Source organism: Scyliorhinus torazame, chromosome 15, assembly GCF_047496885.1.
Source record: "Scyliorhinus torazame isolate Kashiwa2021f chromosome 15, sScyTor2.1, whole genome shotgun sequence".
Lineage (NCBI taxonomy): Eukaryota > Metazoa > Chordata > Chondrichthyes > Carcharhiniformes > Scyliorhinidae > Scyliorhinus > Scyliorhinus torazame.
In genome coordinates, this window is record NC_092721.1 from 169,881,188 (window position 1) to 169,900,218 (window position 19,031).

The 19,031-nt window shown below is 45.5% G+C and overlaps 1 protein-coding gene across 1 annotated transcript in view; it reads right to left on the reverse strand.

The window, feature by feature from the left end:
- vps36 (vacuolar protein sorting 36 homolog) overlaps window positions 1–19,031 on the reverse strand; it is a 61,840-nt gene that overhangs the window by 32,735 nt on the left and 10,074 nt on the right. Inside the window, exons 4-6 of the mRNA XM_072477083.1 lie at window positions 15,679–15,793; window positions 9,308–9,397; window positions 5,284–5,370 (exon numbers count right to left, since the gene is read on the reverse strand). Of these exons, the coding sequence (XP_072333184.1) occupies window positions 5,284–5,370; window positions 9,308–9,397; window positions 15,679–15,793 (292 nt within the window). The remainder of the gene's footprint in view (window positions 1–5,283; window positions 5,371–9,307; window positions 9,398–15,678; window positions 15,794–19,031) is intronic.

The following is a 19,031-nucleotide window of genomic DNA, read 5'->3' on the forward strand; positions in this document are numbered from 1 at the left end:
CTATAGTGTCGGCATGGGGGGAACAAGACAGGCTGTTGGTGATCTGTACACCTAAAAACTTGAAGCTCTCGACCCTTTCTACTTCGTTCCCATTGATGTAGACAGGGACATGTTCTCCACTACGCTTCCTGAAGTCGATGATAATCTCCTTCGCTTTGTTGACATTGAGGGAGAGATTATTGTCGTCGCACCAGTTCACCAGATTCTCGATCTCATTCCTATACTCTGTCTCATCATTATTTGAAATCCGACCCACTACAGTGGTGTCATCAGCAAATTTGAATATCAAGTTGGAGGGGAATTTGGACACACAGTCATAGGTGTATAAGGAGTACAGTCGGGGCTGAGGACACAGCCTTGTGGGGCACCGGTGTTGAGGATGATCGTGGAGGAGGTGTTGTTACCTATCTTTACTGATTGTGGGTTAGAAAGTTCAGGATCCTGTCGCAGAGGGAGGAGCTGAGGCCAAGGCCACTGAGTTTGGAGATGAGTTTCGTAGGAATGATGGTGTTGAAGGCTGAGCTGTAGTCGATACTTCCTGAATCTTCCTGCGTTAACGACTATATCTTCGTTAATCTTAGGTCCTCCCTCACAGTTGGATTCAGTAGACCCCTCACAGCCAGTTTCTGAAGCGCTCAGCAGCATTCATTACATAACCAAAAACAAATGAAGAGGGCACTCAGTAGAGCGCATACCTCCACCTCACTGTGTTAACGCAACATTACTACAATTATGCAGCTATTCCTCGTGGCTTTTTCCCGTCTGGCTGAGACAAAGAAATGTTTTTAATAAGTGGTTTGTTTCACTGAGGGGACTTCAGTCAGGTCTGTCCACATCCAACAATCTGCTCAGGAAACTCGAAGGAAGATAAGATCATCCTCCTTGGGGATTTCACTGCCAGGGTTGGAATGGACTCCCAACTCTGGAATGTAACCAAATGCACAGAACACCAGCTTCTCATGACTAACACACTGTCCTGCCAATAAGACAAGTTCAAGAATTCCTGGAGACATCCACGATCAAAGCGTTGGCTCATGATCGACTTAGTCATCGTCACCAAAGTAATAACCAGTGGAGATGACTGCTGGATGGACCACCGGCTTATCCGCTCCTCTACGTCCACCAATCTCCGCCAGAAGCAGTGGAAGATGGAGAAACAGCGCAGAGAAAAGATCAATGTTAAGCGGCTTCAACTCGAACCTCAGTATGCAGATGACATCGCCATCTCCACTCTCCCAGAGATAATCTCCAAGCCATGCTCGACACTTTCGTGGAAGCATACCAAAGAATCGTCTCAGCCTCAACCTCAAGAAGACTCAAGTCCTTTACCAATATGTCCCAGGGCAAGATCTGGTCTTTCTCTCCAACAAGATCAACAGAGAAATCTTACCAAATGTGGAACATTTCCCCAAGCTGGGGAGCCACCTCTCATCGAAGGCTGACATTGATGTGGAAATCCAACATCATACCCAATCTGGGAGCAACTCCTTAGGACGCCCAAGGATGAGAGTCTTTGATGACCGCAACAATTGTGCTGACACCAAGATCCTGTGTATAAGGCAGTCATCCATCCAACTCTTCTACATGGCTCAGAAACTTGGACTATGTTCAGACGCCACCTCAAGGCCCTGGAGAGGTACAATCAACGCTGTCTGAAACAAATTCTCCACATCAGTTGGGAGGACATCAGTGCCCTTGAAAGAGCCAAGAGCATCAGCATCGAGGCCATGATCATCCAAAACTAATTCCGCTGGGCTGGCCGTGTGCTTTGGATGTCAGAGTCCCGACTGCTCAAGCAAATTTTCTTTCCAAACTCAAGGAAGGTTCCCGAACAAGAGGAGGACAAAGGATGTGCTTCAAATACACACTGCAGGCTTATATCAAGAAATGCAACTTGGACGTCAACACCTGAGAAACCCTTGCTCAGAAGAGGCTTACTTGGAAGGACCTCCTGATTGAAAGGACACAATTTTTCAAGGACACCCAACAGCCCGGAAAAGGAGCTCGAGAAAGGAATACCTGCGATCTAGAGTCCAAGGATCGATCCACCTCCCGGAAACATCAGCCAAGTGTGCGGTCGAAGATCCGGCTCTTCAGCCACACAGGAACCCACAGAACCCATGACCAGTAATACAGACAGTCAGCGAGTGATCACTGAAGAAGATTAGAATCACCTATTTCTGACAGATTAAGCCTTGTTGGAATATTTTTCAAATGTAACTTTCAATGTAACAAATGTATAATGGAGCTCAGCTGAAATAATTAATCAAATGTGAGCGGTTCAAATTTTGGGAAGCAGGGGGTTCAAAATTACTGTCCTGTTTACCTGAAAGTTTGGCATGCAGTTGCCTTAGAAGGGTTAAGGACACTTACTTGTTGTCTTGAGGTCAAGTGCAGAATGTAGTCAACATCTTGGATAGCAGGGGAGAATTTGTACACATAACTTCACTTTTAAAATCAGCCTTTCAAACATATGGTAACTCAGCAGGGTGATAGACTTGCAAAGTTTGACTGTGCTTCAATGTGCTTTTACAGAAAATGTAAGCGACATCAAATACATGGTGCTCCTGCCACTGGCTACATGCAAGAATATCACCTCTCCACTGGACCTTGCTTGGAGAGGAACTGAGTCCCGTTATCTTCTCGGTCCTGAGAACTCCTGTCAAATTCAAGAACCAGTGGCAAATTGAAAAGATTGGTGCAGAGAGCTTTGTAAAGCATATCCCTGCTGCAAAATGTAATGCAAAATCACCGTTAAACTCTTGTACTCCAGAGAAAACACAACTGGAGGATCGACGTGGACCCAGCCTTTGGGAATTCTTCACATCTATTCTAGCCATGCAAGTAAGCATTTAACTTTAAAAAAATATCTGACTGTATTTACTGAAGGCAATGTAAAATTTCAACTTTTAAACTGCAAGGTACAAATTCTAACTATGCATAGAAGTCAAATTGTATGAACCAAGTACTCCTGGTTACTTATACTTGAAAAATAATCAGTACTTAGTATTGGAGCAGCACAGTAGCTAGCACTGTTGCTTCACAGCGCCAGGGTCCCGGGTTCGATTCCCGGTTTGGGTCACTGTCTGTGCGGAGTCTGTACGTTCTCCCCGCGTCTGCGTAGGTTTCCTCCGGGTGCTCCGGTTTCCTCCCATAAGTCCCGAAAGACGTGCTTGTTAGGTGAATTGGGCATTCTGAATTCTCCCTCAGTGTACCCAAACAGGCGCTGGAGTGTGACGAATAGGGGATTTTCACAGTAACTTCATTGCAGTGTTAATGTAAGCCTAATTGTGTTGCTAATAAAGACATAGATTATTTTTATATTACCTGATATTTAAAAATATATACCCATGGTCAAAAGCCATAACATTTTCCTTATTTATAAATAGCATTGCTAAACATACCTATTTCTGAATCCATATTGTGTTCCTGGGTGTAAACATTGTGATTTAAAATAATGTGAATGAAAATACTAAAGGTTCTTCCAGATGAAAAACTGAAGAGCCCTGTGGAAAGTTCCAGCAAGACTACTTAAAAAAACACACACTCAGTAGAATAATCTACTTAGCATTGTTTCTCCAATGATGGAATTGTTCAGAGAGGCTCTGGGAACAAAAGGGAATGGGCACACACCTAACAGGAACTTCCTGTGACAAACAGAATTGAACTGCAGGATTCTTATCGGGGACGAACAGCTCCGGCAGGAAACCACTATTAGAACCTGGGGTCCCTAACTATGACACAATTCATCCGCAAAATTAAAATCATTAGTCATAGCCAAAGAACTTGAAAAGAAATTCAGAAAACAGTACTTTTTTTTTTTGAACAGTGGAGCTTTGCTCGTTTTCTTTTGACGAGGGCAACGGGAGAAATTGTACTTTAATCCAAGATAGAAAAATATTTGTCAACCTATTTGGCTGAATACACTGTCTTGGTTTCAGCACTGCATGAGTTACACACGCCCCAGAAATAGAAATGAATTTACAGCACTTTAAAATCAGAACGTTTCCAGTGAGAGGATTAAACCAGATTTCCTTTTGTTCAAATTCAATTACAGAACCATGGAGTCAGTTTTCAATGTTCGAATGTCCGCTCTGCATTGTAATCTGACTTTCCTGCTGGCTTATGTAACCAAAGAATTGGATGTTAAGATTTACCAGGCTCTCTAACCATGAAAATAAAAATAAATGTTACATTACTTGTGCATGGTAAATACATTTTGTAAATAAATTATAGAAGTGTAGCAATCTGATACCAACGAAATGAAATGAAATGAAATGAAAATCGCTTATTGTCACAAGTAGGCTTCAAATGAAAAGTCCCTAGTCGCCACATTCCAGTGCCTGTTCGGGGAGGCTGGTATAGGAATGTCTAACTGTAATGGTTTCTACAATGTCCTTCAACACATTTGTAAAGATTTTGACTTCAGATTCACTTGGCCTTCAGAGTTCCCCTGCAGACGTATAGTCTGTTCCCATTGACCATCATAGCCACCGAGCAAGAGTTAGTTCCTAGTACACTTGCCACTCCTTTGAGATATCTCAACTATGAGAAATTCCACAGCCTTCATTCCGTGCATATTGAGAACAAGAAGGGTGACCCCTCAAGGTCACCAGAGTGATTTACAGCAGTTAGCATTGCTGTCCTGACACTCGTCAACTGCTCTGCCAACATGAGCCACAGATTCACCTCGATCGTTGACCTAATATTGGGAAAGTCCGCCTAGATGATAGGTACAGTGTTTGTACTGAGTTCTGTAATATGGTATCAGGGCTGATCAACCAGAAGTTATATTTCCATAAAATGTTTTAAATCACATTCTTCGCAAACCTTTGTGAATTCCTTATAGACAACCTTAAAAGTGCAGCAAATACCTTCTTTGAAATGCATGACGTCACTGTCAGGTTGCATTAGTGTCAATATGAAACTATCCAGAACAAGCTGATACACGAGGGATGGAAACATCTGTACCTTCATTTTACAGTTTTCGGTTTTACACTAGAGCATCACATAGCACACAAACCAGGGAAGCACAAACTAAATTTGCAACAAATTTATCTTAGTTTATACTTTTATAATATTCAGAAAACAAAACTAACACTAAAAAAATGTGGACTCATATAAATAACATTTCCTTCCTAAATATTAGACATGTAAGCTGGCTTTTCAGGATGAAACAATCTCAGGGAGATCTGTTTTGACACAGAATTCGCACCAGCATTTGACAGGAAATGGTTTCAGCGGATCCAGACGGATGGCTGGCCTTGAACGTTTACAACTTACTTCAGTGATGTTTTTGTCGGTCTCCTTTCTTTTTTCCTCCAGCTTCCTTTCAATGCCCACAATTCCAGCAGCCCTGACTCTTCCTGCCTGCAAAAATAGGAAACTTTTATTAGTTTCACACCAAAAGTGCTCCACATTCTATTCAAGTTTTTGTTCTCTTGAAAAATGCAGATACTTCTCCGCCACACAAGGTTGTTAAAAGCTCCCACAGGAAGTGAACTTAGAAAGGAACTCAGTTATTCTTATTAACAGCATTCGAGACATCGGTCTCGTTTCCCTGTCCCCTTTTTAAGGTGATCATCTTCATCTCTGTTACACACTCTCCCTTCACTGGGAGAGATGTCAGGGCACCTGCTCCTCAGCATCCAGCAACGCTTCTCATATCTGTGTCTACGTGGCTTTTTCTTGCCCAAGAAAGTACAAAACCACTTCCGGTGACGGCGGGCGGGAGGAAGCCACGCGTTGGAGGGCTCCCGTTCGGGAACGGCATTGTCGGGGGTTAACGCCCGGTCCTAGGGCCAGCGAAGGCAGTAAAAGTCGGGAGACAGCACAGAGGAGAAGAATGTCGAAGACCAGCAAAAAAACGGCCGTGAAAAAAGCGACTGAAAGTCCGTTGGGGAGTGCAAAGGTCACCGCGGGGTCAGCAAAGAAAATGGAGGCTGGAGCACCAGGGGAGGCCGCAGTGCTTACGGCTGAAGGAATAACTAAGGTGATGGCTGTGGAATTTGAAAAGCAGTTTGCGCAATGGATGGAGACGGTGAGGAAGGAGATGAGGGAGGTTTTGAGTGCGCTGGTGGAGGAGGCGATTTCCCCGGTGATGACGGCGGTGGTGAGCGCAGTGGCGGAGGTGCGAGAGCAAGGGGAGGCGCTGAAGGAAGTGGAGGAAACGGTATTGCAGCACGGTGATCAACTTGCCTCGATGGGGAAGGAGATGCGGAAGGTGCTGGACATTAACAAGGATCTGCGAGGAAAAATGGAAGACCTGGAAAACAGATCCAGGCGACAGAATTTGAGGATTGTGGGGCTGCCCGAAGGAGTTGAAGGACCGAAGCCGACTGAGTATTTTGCTGCGATGCTGGCAAAGCTTTGGGGGAGGGGGAGGATCCCTCCCGATATGAACTGGATCAGGCTCATCAGTCGTGGAGGGCTGTACCAAAGGCGAGTGAGCTGCCAAGGGCAGTGACTCTGTGCTTCCGTAGGTACAGTGTGAAGGAGAAGGTCCTGAGCTGGGCCAAGCAGAAGCGGGTGGTGCAGTGGGCTGGAGCTGCTATACGTGTATACCAGGACTTTGCGGTGGAGCTGGCGAGGAGGCGGGCTGCCTTCAACCGGGTGAAGAGGGCACTGTACATTAGCAAGGTGCAGTGCGGCATTGTATATCCAGCGAAGCTGAGGGTGACTTATAAGCACAGGGACTTTTATTTTGGAACGGCGGAAGCAGCGGAGGGGTTTGCGAAGGCAGAAGGACTGTGGCAGAACTGACAAATTGAGAAATGGCCATGTGCCGATGTAACCTCATGACTGTATTTTCTTCTTTTTATGTTTCACTGTGCGTGGGTGTAGGGGCTAAAGGAGCCAAATTATGTATATATTTGGACAAGGGAAGTGATGGGACTTTCACTCGAAATGAGGGCTCTTTGGGGTGTAGATGGATATGCAGGGTTTGTGCGCTAAAAGGGGATCTCTGGGCTTTCCTAGGGCCGGGCAAGGGGGAAAGGGACCCGGGCGGGGGCCTCCACGCTGGCCAGTTTAAGCCAGCCAGTGAACGGGAGTGAGGTGGGGGAGGGCCTGCGGCCATCGGAGCCTGGCAGAACAGGGACCGAGTGGTCTAGCCGGGGTGGAAAGTTGTGCGGAAGGAACCGAGGTTGGGAGGAGGAGTTTTACAAGAGGCAGTGGACAGGAGGAGCTGGAGACTTTGGGGGGGGGGGGGGTACAACTCTTGGGTATCATGTACGGTACTCTTTCAGAGGCTGGATGACGTTGAGTGTGGGGGGGGGGGGGGGGGGGGGGGGGGTGCGCGGGAGTGGACTCTATAGGTAAATGGTGACCATGGGCGGTCCCGGACTCCTTTTTCTTTTTCTCTTTTGTTTTTTGTTTCCACCGTGGGGTGGTTTGCATATATTGACAGGTGGGCCGTTGTTTGGGGCGGTGGGAGGATGGGATCATTGGTATTGTTAAGGGGATTGATTTTGTATTTGTTACCGTTTACTGTTTGTGGGTGGGGTGTAAATTTTTGAAGGAAAATGTGAAAATGTAGGGAAATAAATAAATAAATTAGAAAGTACAAAACCTATGCTGCGCTTTTTCTATCATTGGCATGATCGAAATCAAGGGCTGATTCTGCATAGGAAATTTCAGGGTTGGATTATTTCCACGTGATTCCATGAAATAAAGTCATATGGCACAGAAAGAGGCCAATTGGTCCCTCGTGCCAATGCTCAATGACTGAATCAATTACCAATTAATCCCATTCCCCCACATTTTCCTCAAAGCTTTGCAACTATTTTCTCTTTTTTGAAGTATACACCTGTTTCTTGTGACAGGTTAAGCCTGCGTTATTCTGTTGTTGAAGTGAAACTTTGATGCCATAAAGTATTAGTAGAGAGTTATGAGGTTGGTTAATGAGAGGAGTTAAATTGGATTGGTGGAATAAGAGAAAGGCGTTAAAGGGAGGGTGAGAGCTCTTTGCTCACATGGAGGGTAAATTCTGCCATCCTGTGTTGAGTGGCCCGAGTCATGAAATATTCTCTTAATACTTTAAATGTGGTCAACTATATTTGCAATAAATAATACAAATTCTATGTTTATGTATTTACATTGTGTATTTATCGTATGTTTTATGTTTTCATGTATGGAACGATCTGCCTCAACTCTACGCAAAACAATACTTTTCACTGTTACCTCAGTACATGAGACAATAAATCTAAAACTAAATCTAAAATATATATTAAAACAGTGGGGAGCAGTGGTTAGCACTGCTGCCTCACAGCGCCAACAACCTGGGTTCAATTCCGACCTTGGGTGACTGTGGGGAGTTTGCACGTTCTCCATGTGTCTGCGTGGGTTTCCTTCGGGTGCTCCGGTTTCCTACCACAGTACGAAGATGTGCAGGTTTAGGTGTATTGCCCATGTTAAATTGCCCCTTAGTGTCCAAAAGGTTAGGTGGGGTTACTGGGATTGGGAGGGGTGTGGGCCTAGATATGGTGCTCTGTCGGAGGGTTGGTGCAGACTTGATGGGCCGAATAACCTCCATCTGCACTGTAGGGAATCTATGAATATTCATGTACAAATGTTTAGACATAAAATAAATTACAATATGTCAATTAATAAATTACATAAGTCACTTAATGTCAATTGTGTACTTACTAAAACCTTTAGGTCCATTTTCTTATGGATTTAAGAGCATTAATTATTGTAGTTCTTTCCCCCGTTCCATACACCTGGAAATCGAGGTGTGAGCGGTGGGAATGTAGGTGGTCCAGTGCTTTCACATTTCTGAAAACTTACAAACCAAGGCCTGAGAGATTGGACAAAGGTTCGCCTCTCCCATGCTCAAATTAAAGGGGACTAAATGAAATGAGCCAATTCCGAATGGCTATGACTACACTAAAATTAAATGCCTGTAATAGTCAATTTTACTGAAACAGTGGTCAGTTGAGATTGAAATCAAGATACATCATCGAAACATGGCATGTGGGGGCTCTAAATTTCATCTGACCAAATCTGTGCACTTGGTAATATTGTCATCCTGACGAACACACAAAAATGCTTTGTTTACCAACTGCTGCCTGTTCAATAAGCAAACCAACTTCCCTGCCCCTTGCAACACACCTCCCTCATCCCAAGCTTCCATTCCTTCCCGACCACCATTTCTCAACCTGCCAACCATTTCTTCATTCAAAAAGAATTGTACAAGCCTAGTGTTGGATGCAGGCAGATCTTATATCACTTCTCATACGTTTAGATACAGTAAACCTTTTGACTGATCACCATAAATCAAGGCACAAAATTCCACATTAATACCTACTTGCGATCTACCGGGTGACTGCATAGGCTGAGATACTGAAATACGCTCCCACCTCTTCTGAGACAATTCTTCGGACAGACGTCTGTAAAACTTTAACAGCAATGTTAAACATTAATCGTGCACGTTGATAACCACCATTTTGCTCATGCTATTCTCAGATACAATTTGAACTATTATAATAACAAGATTACAACTTGTATTTGTGAAGTGCTTTAAACATAGTCAAACAGAAGTCGTTTAAATTATCATACGTTCAAGGGTTTGAATATGCCTTACTACAAAGCTCTTAAGAAACCTTAAAGCTATATAACGTAGATGCTCCGAAGATCGATCCTCAGCATTCGGGAATTTAATATGTACCACAACTGATGTTACTTCTGCTGGAAAGTATTTGTGGGAATACTGCTTGGGAGCAGGATTGGGTGTTGACTGTAATTTTTCCCCTTCTTAAACAATCTTCCAACACTCACGCTTTAGGCCCATGCATACACAAATTGCTGAGATAGGTGGAGCAAAGAATCGGCACCTTCAGGCGGTATATCAGAAAAGGAAAAATTTATGAAGAGTAAAATATCAATCATAAACACACAGTTAGAATGTAGAAATAAATTCAAAGGCTTCATTGATCGCCCAACTTGACAGAAAACTGACTTTTTTTTTAAAAAGCTTTTGAAAATCGTGAACTAAACCATCGCATAGCATCAGTTTCAACCTTGAATTTAATACGATTTAAATGGAGACCCAGCAGTCTAATATTAACTTCAAACTGGGACGTTAAAAAAATTGTCGTTACTTGTTTTAACATTTTTCATACAGATGTTTATCGTTACTGTGCCGAATTGATGCTGTTATTGTAGAGCAATAAGAAAATCCAACTAGAAATAAGCAAATGGAAACTTTGGATTTATAGGATTCCCGAGGGATATAAGCAAAGGTGGGTAAATGGAGTTAAGACATGACCTAATACAATGACAGAATAGGTTTGAGTGGTTGAATGGCCAACTCCAGCTCCTTCTATGCTTCTCTCATCTGCTTTCAATCTTAAATTATTACATAAGGGTCTATTTTAACCCATGTTTTCCAACAGGATGCTGTGGTCAGGGGCAGCTAAATTTGGGTCTGTAAGGCCAGTTTTAAACTATAACATTCAGGAGGCTGTACGAGGCTTAAGCATACAACAGGACATGATGGCAGTCAGCGGAGAGGCCTTAAAAATCCCTGGTGATTATTACATTTTCTAGGATTTGTTTGTGGGCAGTGACGAGTAGGAATGATCGACAAGGTTCCATTAAAAAAAAATTTAGAGTACCCAATTATTTGTTTTCCAATTAAGAGACAATTTAGCGTGGCCAGTCCACCTACCCTGCATATCTTTGTGTTGTGGGGTTGAGACCAACGCAGAGGCGGGGAGAATGTGCAAACTCCACACGGACAGTGACCCGGGGCCAGGATCGAACCCGGGTCCCCAGCGCCGTGAGGCAGCTGTGCTAACCACCGCATCACCATGCTGCCCTAGCCACAAAAGTTCCATGCCTCTCCCCAACCTTGGCATTGCCTCTCCCTCCCAGTGCTGACATGTCCTGTGGATTCCGTCAGCCACCCCCAAATCACTAACCATGCCAGGGACCATTCTCTTGGAACTTCAGCATCCCTGGGCTCCAAACCATCAGTTTCAACATCACTTATTTGACATTGGGCAGGAGACGGTGTTGCACTACGTTTATGGGGTGCTGGAGTTAAAGTGACCTGGATTTGCCTTTTGACTCGCCTGCCTCATGCACCCAGAGTTAAAATCAACCCATTGATCTTGGTTTGATCTTTCCAGACATGATAACTTGTGGAATGGCACTCCTAATCCATCATCACTTCTGCTGGGCAGTAATTTGAAGAAAATGTTGCAAAGTTTCCGTGATTACAAGGTTTTGTTTCAACAGCAAAGACTAAGGTAGTGAAAATTGAAAAGTACTGCTCCTATAATGAACAGCAGCTTCCTTTGACCACAGCTAATGAACACTGTTCCTAATAAGTAATATGCCATATCGCTGCAAGGAAACAAGTCTTGTTAATGTACACTGGATAACATGTCTACTCCACAAGCATCTTTGTACGCTCAACTGTCACAGGAAGTTCAGAGCAGAGGTTCCTTGTACTTAACAATTAGGCTAGCCAAATAGTTTTATAATGCTGTGCCAGTTTTAGGAAGAGTTGTGCTCCACTGCCATAGGCACTCCTTCCCAACCCTGTCAATGTTTCCTCTTGCCGCTCAGAGGCAGCAAGTCTGATGATAGTTCACTCTTAATTACAGCTTTTCTATTGCCTCTGGGACAATACAATGTCAACTCCATGGAATCCCTCCAGTGCAGAAGGGGACCGTTTGGCCCATTGACTCTGCATGACTCTCTGAACGAGCACCTTACCTAGGCCCAATATGCCGTCCTATCCCCGCAACCCCATCTAACCTACATATCTTTGGACAGTAAGGGGCAATTTAGCATGGCCAATCCACCGAACCGACTCATCTTTGGACTGTGTAAGGAAACTCCTCACGGACAGTTACCCAAGGCCAAAGTTGAATCTGGGTCCCTGGCGCTGTGAGGCAGCAGTGTGAACCACTGTGCCACCCTGAGATTTATTTCTGGAGCAATAGAATACAAAAGCAGGGAGATAATTTATATAGAACTTGTTTAGACTACACTTGGGAGTACCATATGCAGTCTAGTTTCCAAACTATGAAAAAGATATTAGAACACCAAAGATAAGGTTTAATGGACTACTACTGGAGCTGAGGATGCAATTATTAAGCAGGCTGGGCTTTCTCTCAGAAGAGAATTAATTCATCAAACAGGGTTTGTCAAGGGCAGGCAGTTGATGGCCAATATAAGGTTGCTGCTCAACATGATTATGATGCCCCCCGGAGAGTAGGGAGGTTGAGGTAGTGGTGGCCATGGATGCAGAGAAGGCGTTCGACCGGGTGGAGTGGGACTATTTATGGGAGGTGTTGGGACGATTTGGGTTTGGTAGGGGCTTTATCGACTGGGTTAGGCTGTTGTACCAGGCCCCGGAGACTAGTGTAAGGATGAATAGGATGACCTCTGACTATTTTAGACTGCACCGGGGAACAAGACAGGGATGCCCCCTCTTCCCACTGCTGTTTGCGTTAGTTATAGAGCCACTGGCAATTGCTCTGAGAGCTTCAAGAGATTGGAAGGGGCTGGTCCGTGGGTGGGTGTGGGGGGGGGGGGGGGGGCTGGGAGGGTGCAGACGGTTAAGATGACAGTCCTACCGAGATTTATATTTGTATTCCAATGCCTCCACATTTTCATCCCGCGGCCCTTTTTTAAGGAGGATTAAGAAAATCATTTTGGGCTTTGTCTGGGCAGGTAAGTCCCCGCGGGTGAAGGCGGCGATGCTCGACAGGAATCGGGGGGGGAGGAGGAGCTTGCCCTGCCAAACTTCAGTAATTACAACTGGGGTGCCAATATTGCTATGATAAGGAAGTGGGTAGTGGGGGCAGGGTCGGTTTGGGAGCGGATGGAGGCAGCTTCATGTAGGGGCACCAGCTTGGGGCGTTGATAACGACACCTCTGCCGTTCCCACCGGCGAGATATTCCACCAGTCCCGTGGTGGTGACGGCCTTGAGGATCTGGGGTCAGTGGAGGAGGTACGTTGGAGCAGTTGGTTTGGTCCCCAAAAAGTGCTAACCACCGGTTTGCCCCAGGGAGCCTGGATGGGGGGTTTCGAGTATGGCGAAGGGCGGGAATTGAGAGGACGGGGGACCTGTTCCTGGAAGAGAGGTTCCCTAGCTTGAGGGCGCTGGAGGAGAAGTTAGGGTTGGCAAGAGGGAACGACTTCAGATATTTACAGGTGCGGGACTTTCTGCGCAGGCAGGTATCATCCTTCCCACTCCTGCCAGGATAGGGTAGTGTCTAGGGGATGGGTGGGGGAGGGGAGTGTCTCGGGCATCTACAAAGAACGAATGGGGGTGTAGGAGACGGACGGGTGTCGGTGTTTGCACTATGTTTATTGTTTTTTGTACACTTTTTATACTGTTGCTGTTTGTAATGCCAAAAATACCTCATTAAAATGGTTTGTTAAAAAAAAAGAGAATTAATTCTTTTTTATTTGTCCACAGGATATGGGCATTGCCAGCATAATCAGAATTTCTTGCCCATCCCCAATTGCCTTCCAGAAGGTGATGGAGAGCAACCTTCAATACAACCGATACGCTTGTTGTGCCATTTCACAGGGCAGTTAAAAGTCAACTACAATGTTCTGGGTCTGAAGTCAATTAAAGACTAGACCAGATAAGGGTGGCAGATTTCCTTCCCTAAAGGGCATTAATGAACCAGGTCGGGAACTAGCTTTTGGTTTAATTCCAGATTTATTTAATGAATGTAAGTTCCTCAATTGCGGTGGTGGGATTTGTTGAATTCATGTCTGGACCATCTGTCCAGGACTCTGAATTAATAACATTAAATAAGAATAAAATAGACTGGAGAAACACAGCAGGTCAGGCAGCATCTTTACAAAGAGAAACAGAGGTAATGTTTCAGGCAGGTCTACAACCTATCAGTTCTGATGAAAGGTAGGTGGCCCGAGATGTTAACTCTCTCCAGCTATTTTTGGTTCTTATTTCAGATTTCCAGCATCTGCTGTATTTTGCTTTTGCACCTCTGAATTACTAATCCAGTAACGTAACCACAATGCCATCAATCTCTCCAATACCAAAAAGTAAACTGATAGATGTCAAGACATTCAGTAGCGTAGGGAGAAGCGGCTTCCACTTGCGGGCAAGTCCAGAACAAGGGGGTATAAACATACAACAACCACCAGCAAATCAAATAAAGAATTTAGGAGGAATCTCTTTGCACAGAAGGTGGTGCAAATACGAAACTCTCTGACACATGGAGAGGTGGAAGAAAATAGTGCTGATGCGTTTAAGATGAGGTTTGACGTATACGTGAGGGGGAAATAAGGAAAGATACAGAGATTTACATCCAGGACTATTGAGAGGGTTGAGGTGGAGTAATTTTGAAGGGACAGAAGGTCTGGTTGGATAAGGGCGGAAAAGGGAGTGCAGTGGATAAAGGCCCTGAGAAATTATTCGGGCTCCCCTCAACAAAAAACTAACAAATGATGGTTCATTAAAACATGGCACATGTATTGGTTGAATGTGCGTGAGAAAATTCAGTTTAATTGCAGTCAGTCTGATTGACAGCAAGGGGCGAGATAGAGGGTGACTGTGTTAGGCCAATTTCGACCTTTGGGAGTGGAGGAAGAGAGAGGAGCCTGATTGGGATATAAGGAACAGGAAATGGAAAATGCTCGAAGGCAGTTTCCTAGCAGTCAGCCCAGGCTGACTCTTCGTTCCAGGCAAATCAAGGTCATGTCAGGAAAGTTGGATGTTTGGAACCAAGTTCAGAGATTTTAAAGGATATTTGTAATGGCATCTAGCTTGAAAGGGGAACACCAGCAATCAAATAAAGAATTTAGGAGGAATTTCTTTGCACAGAAGGTGGTGCAAATACAAAACTCACTGACACATGGAGTGGCGGAAGAAAATAGTGCTGATGCGTTTAAGGTGAGGTTTGACGTATACGTGACGGGGAAATAAGGAAAGATACAGATTTACATCCAGGACTATTGAGAGGGTTGAGGTGTAGTAATTTTAAAGGGACAGAAGGTCTGGTCGGATAAGGGCGGAAAAGGGAGTGCAGTGGATAAAGGCCCTGAGAAATTGGAAGATCTATCCAGCTGAAAAACACAGTAGGGAAATGGAACAGAGAAACATAAGCCAGCTGGTCACCAATTGTAAAACACAAAATTTTTCAGACGGTGGGTACACGCGCGAGTCGGAAGCATGCCCGTTGACAATAAGCCAATTTAAACGCCAATTGACTGAGATTTTATGTTGTCCATCTGCTTTTATGGTTGGCGGGCAGGCCGATTAGCAAGGCAGCCTTTACGTTTAACCTGTAAACTCGATCAAGGGCACGATAAAAGGCCATGGCTCAAATAAAATTAATAAATGTGTCTGGGAACAAAGGCCTGTGCCTGATTGTGCTGCCTAGACATTCAGGATATAGTTTTCCCGCTGATATTTTTAAAGATTCAGCAGCTACTTTAGACAGCTTCGCAGCGGCTGTCCCCCCAAGGGAGCACATTGGAAATGCAAGCCCACACATGCCCTTTTCCCGGTGGCTGCAACCCCCCCCCCCCAGACACACACACTCTCCCCAGCAACTCTCAGCCTTTCCCAGAGCACAGTTCACATTAATTGGTCAGCCAGTGTAATATCGTGTTAACAACATAATCTCGGGTGGGAGCAGACGCAGGATCCACCTGCAACTTAAAATTCAAGCCATATTTACCTCAATCTGTCCATGTTCCTTGAAAGACAGTTTTATGTAAGAGTACTTGCTACTCTGATATGGGCCAGCTTCTTTGTTGGGAGGAATTGGTTGAAGATGAACTACTATTTTGGCACTGGAAACAAAACAAAAGGGGTTGATTTTTAGTCATTGACTTGGTCAAAGATAAAATGCAGTGTTGTAAATGTAAATGTTACACATACAATAGATAGTCTCAACAATACCTCTTCATCCAAATTTGGCCAGGAAATTATATAATTCAACTGGGGATTAAGACAGTGTGGGGGCGGCGGGAGTGGTGCCAGTCTCTTCCCCATCCTAAGCCTAAACAGACACGCAATGTCCTGAGGCGAGGGGGAGACCCAGCAGCCACAATGGGGACACAGCATGGGCAAGGCAGACTGCCTTGAGGACCACAGGCAAGCAAGGTGAGAATGCAAGTGTGAGGGGATTTGGGGGGGGGGGGGGGAAATCTGAGAGGGTGCGGGAGGAGGAAGAATATGTGAGGGGATTGGGTTGCAGGGAGGGAGAGTGTGTGAGGGAGCTGCAGGAGAGGGAGTGTGAGGGGATTGGGCTGCAGGGAGGGAGAGTGTGTGAGGGGATTGCAGGGAGGGAGTGTGTGTGGGGGGATTGGATTGCAGGGAGGGAGAGTGTGTGAGGGGATTAGATTGCAGGGAGGGAGAATGTGTGAGGGGGATGTGGAGGAGGGAGTGTGTGTGAGGGGTTTGCGGGGAGGGAGAGTGTGTGAGGGTGTTGCGGGGGAGAGAGAGTGAGAGGGAGTTGTGGGGGGGGGAAGAGTGTGAGGGAGTTGCGGGGGGAGAGTGTGTGGGGGGGGGGTTGCAGGGGAGGGAGTGTGTGAGGGGGTTGCAGGGGAGGGAGTGTGTGAGGGAGTTGCGGGAGGGGAGTGTGTGTGAGGGGGTTGCGGGGAGGGAGAGTGTGCGATGGGGTTGCGGGGGACGGAGAGTGTGTGAGGGAGTTGCGGGAGGGGTGAGTGTGTGAGGGGGTTGCGGGGGACGGAGAGTGTGTGAGGGGTTTGCGGGGTGAGAGAGTGTGAGGAGGTTGCGGAGGAGAGAGCGTGTGAGGGGGTTGGGGTGGGGAGAGCATGTGATGGGGTTGCGTGAGAGAGAGTGTGTGAGGGAGTTGCGGGGGGGGAAAACGTGTGAGGAGGTTGCGGGAGATATAGAGAGAGTGTGTGAGAGAGTTGCGGGGGGACAGGAAGAGAGCGTGCGATGGGGTTGCGGGAGAGAGAGAGTGTGTGAGGGGTTGTGGAGGGGGGGGGGAGAAGAGTGTGTGAGGGGGTTGCGGGTGGGGAGAGCGTGTGAGGGGTTTGCGGGGGGGGGGGGCCTGTGAGGGGTTTGCGGGGGGGGGGGGAAAGAGAGTGTGTGAGGGAGTTGCGGGGGAGAGAGACTGTGCGATGGGGTTGCGGGAGGGAGTGTGTGAGGGGTTGAGGGGTTTGCGGGGAGAGAGTGTGTGAGGGGTTTGCGGGAAAGGGAATTTTTGATTAGTTGCGGGGAGGGAGTGTGTGAGGGGTTTGCGGGGAGAGAGAGAGTGTGAGGGGGTTGCGGGGTAGAGAGGGTGTGAGGGAGCTGCAGGAGAGGGAGAATGTGTGAGGTGGTTGCGGGAAAGGGAGAGTTTTTGAGGAGTTGCGGGGAGGGAGAGAGTGTGAGGTGGTTGAGGGGGAGGGAGAGTTTGAGAGAGGGTTATGGGGAGGGAGTTTTTGAGGTGAATGCGGCAGGGAGAAGAGTTTGAGACAGGGTTGTGGGGAAGGAGAGCTTGAGTTTGAGTGGGGTTTGAGACAGGATTGTGGGGAAGGAGAGCTTGAGAGAGGATTGCGGGGGAGGGAGAGTTTGTGAGGGGGGAATGGGTGGGGAGAAGAGCAGTGAGTGTTGTTTGAAATGCATTATCAGAATCACGGCTTCATAATTAAAAGATGAATCCAATTTTTGCAGAGCTAGAAACTGCTAAAAACATGCGATTGACTGTTCCAGCTCCGGCTCTTTCAGGTGCTTAAAATCAAGATCAGCCTATTTAGTCATGAGAAGCAACACTATCAATCTGGCAGTCAAAAATACTGGAAAATGATGCAATAAAAGAGAAGCAAGCTAAGCAAAATGGAAGTTTGTCATTTTATTTTAAAACCTTCAATTATTGAATCGTTTTTTGGTGTCTGCCTTTGCTTTCTGTGAGGCAAGGGTTGGTGACAATGGGTGAGGTTTCTGGGGGGTTGCAAAGTTGAAGAGTGCCCAGAAATTAAGGTAAGCACAGGGCTCTAGTAATTGTAAATCAGTCTCTGGGCTCGCATCTTGCCAGCGTTTAGTTGGAGGGAATTGTTACTCATCCAGTACTGGACATCAGACAAGCAGTACGACAATTCAGAGACAGTGGATCGAGAGAGGCAGAGTTCAATGTCGTCAGCATTCATGTGAAACCTGACATCACCAAGAGAGAGAATATGCAGATAAGAAACAAGAGTGTCCAAGGAAACATTCCTTGGGGTTCTTTAGAGGTGATAGTGTGAGAGAAAGAAGAGACATCAGTGCAGGTAATTCTCTGACAAGGCTTTGTGTCACATTTTAAATGTCCCCAATAAAACAAACACCAATATTGAAAGCCTATAATGAAGTTTAAAAAAAATATTCCATATGTTCCATATTTCGGGTTGATGGCAAACGTACTTGTTGATGTAGCAATTATTGTTCCTTTTTAAAAATACTGGAATCATACGGGTGCTGTGTCCACAAACCTTTCCGATCTGACTGCTGCAAATTATTAAATATCACATATCCAGACCTGAACAACAAACCTGACTGGCTGCTGTATTATTAACTTTGCATTGCTATGTTTTATCAACTTTCCCTTCTCTTCCGGAGAGCCATCATTAATCTAGGAAAGCCAAAAGATCAACTGCCAGAGGATTGCAGGCCCTTCCCAGAAGAATAATAAACTAACCTCATTAATTACTGTCAAACCTGTGTTAAAGCACACGATCCCTAGCAAAACAAAAGCTTCACTTCCTTCTACTGCCAAGAGAAACACACCGCACTATCCCTTAAAGTAGAAAAATATATATAAACATAGAATCTCTTGGAACAAATATTGCCTGAATGACTAGTCCAAATTGGAAATTAGAGGGTATTTTTCTGGTTTTTGATTTCAGTCCTCTTATCGCTTCACAATGAAATTCTTCCATTTCCATTGCTTCTTTTCCAAATGGGATCTTTTGAGGTTAGATATGGTCAGATTACTTGATATGTATTAAAGGCCACAGTGATTCCACAGAACTAAGTAGCAATTAACTAAACTAGAAACAGCCCATCTATCCAATACAATACCACATTTCTGAGAGTGTATTT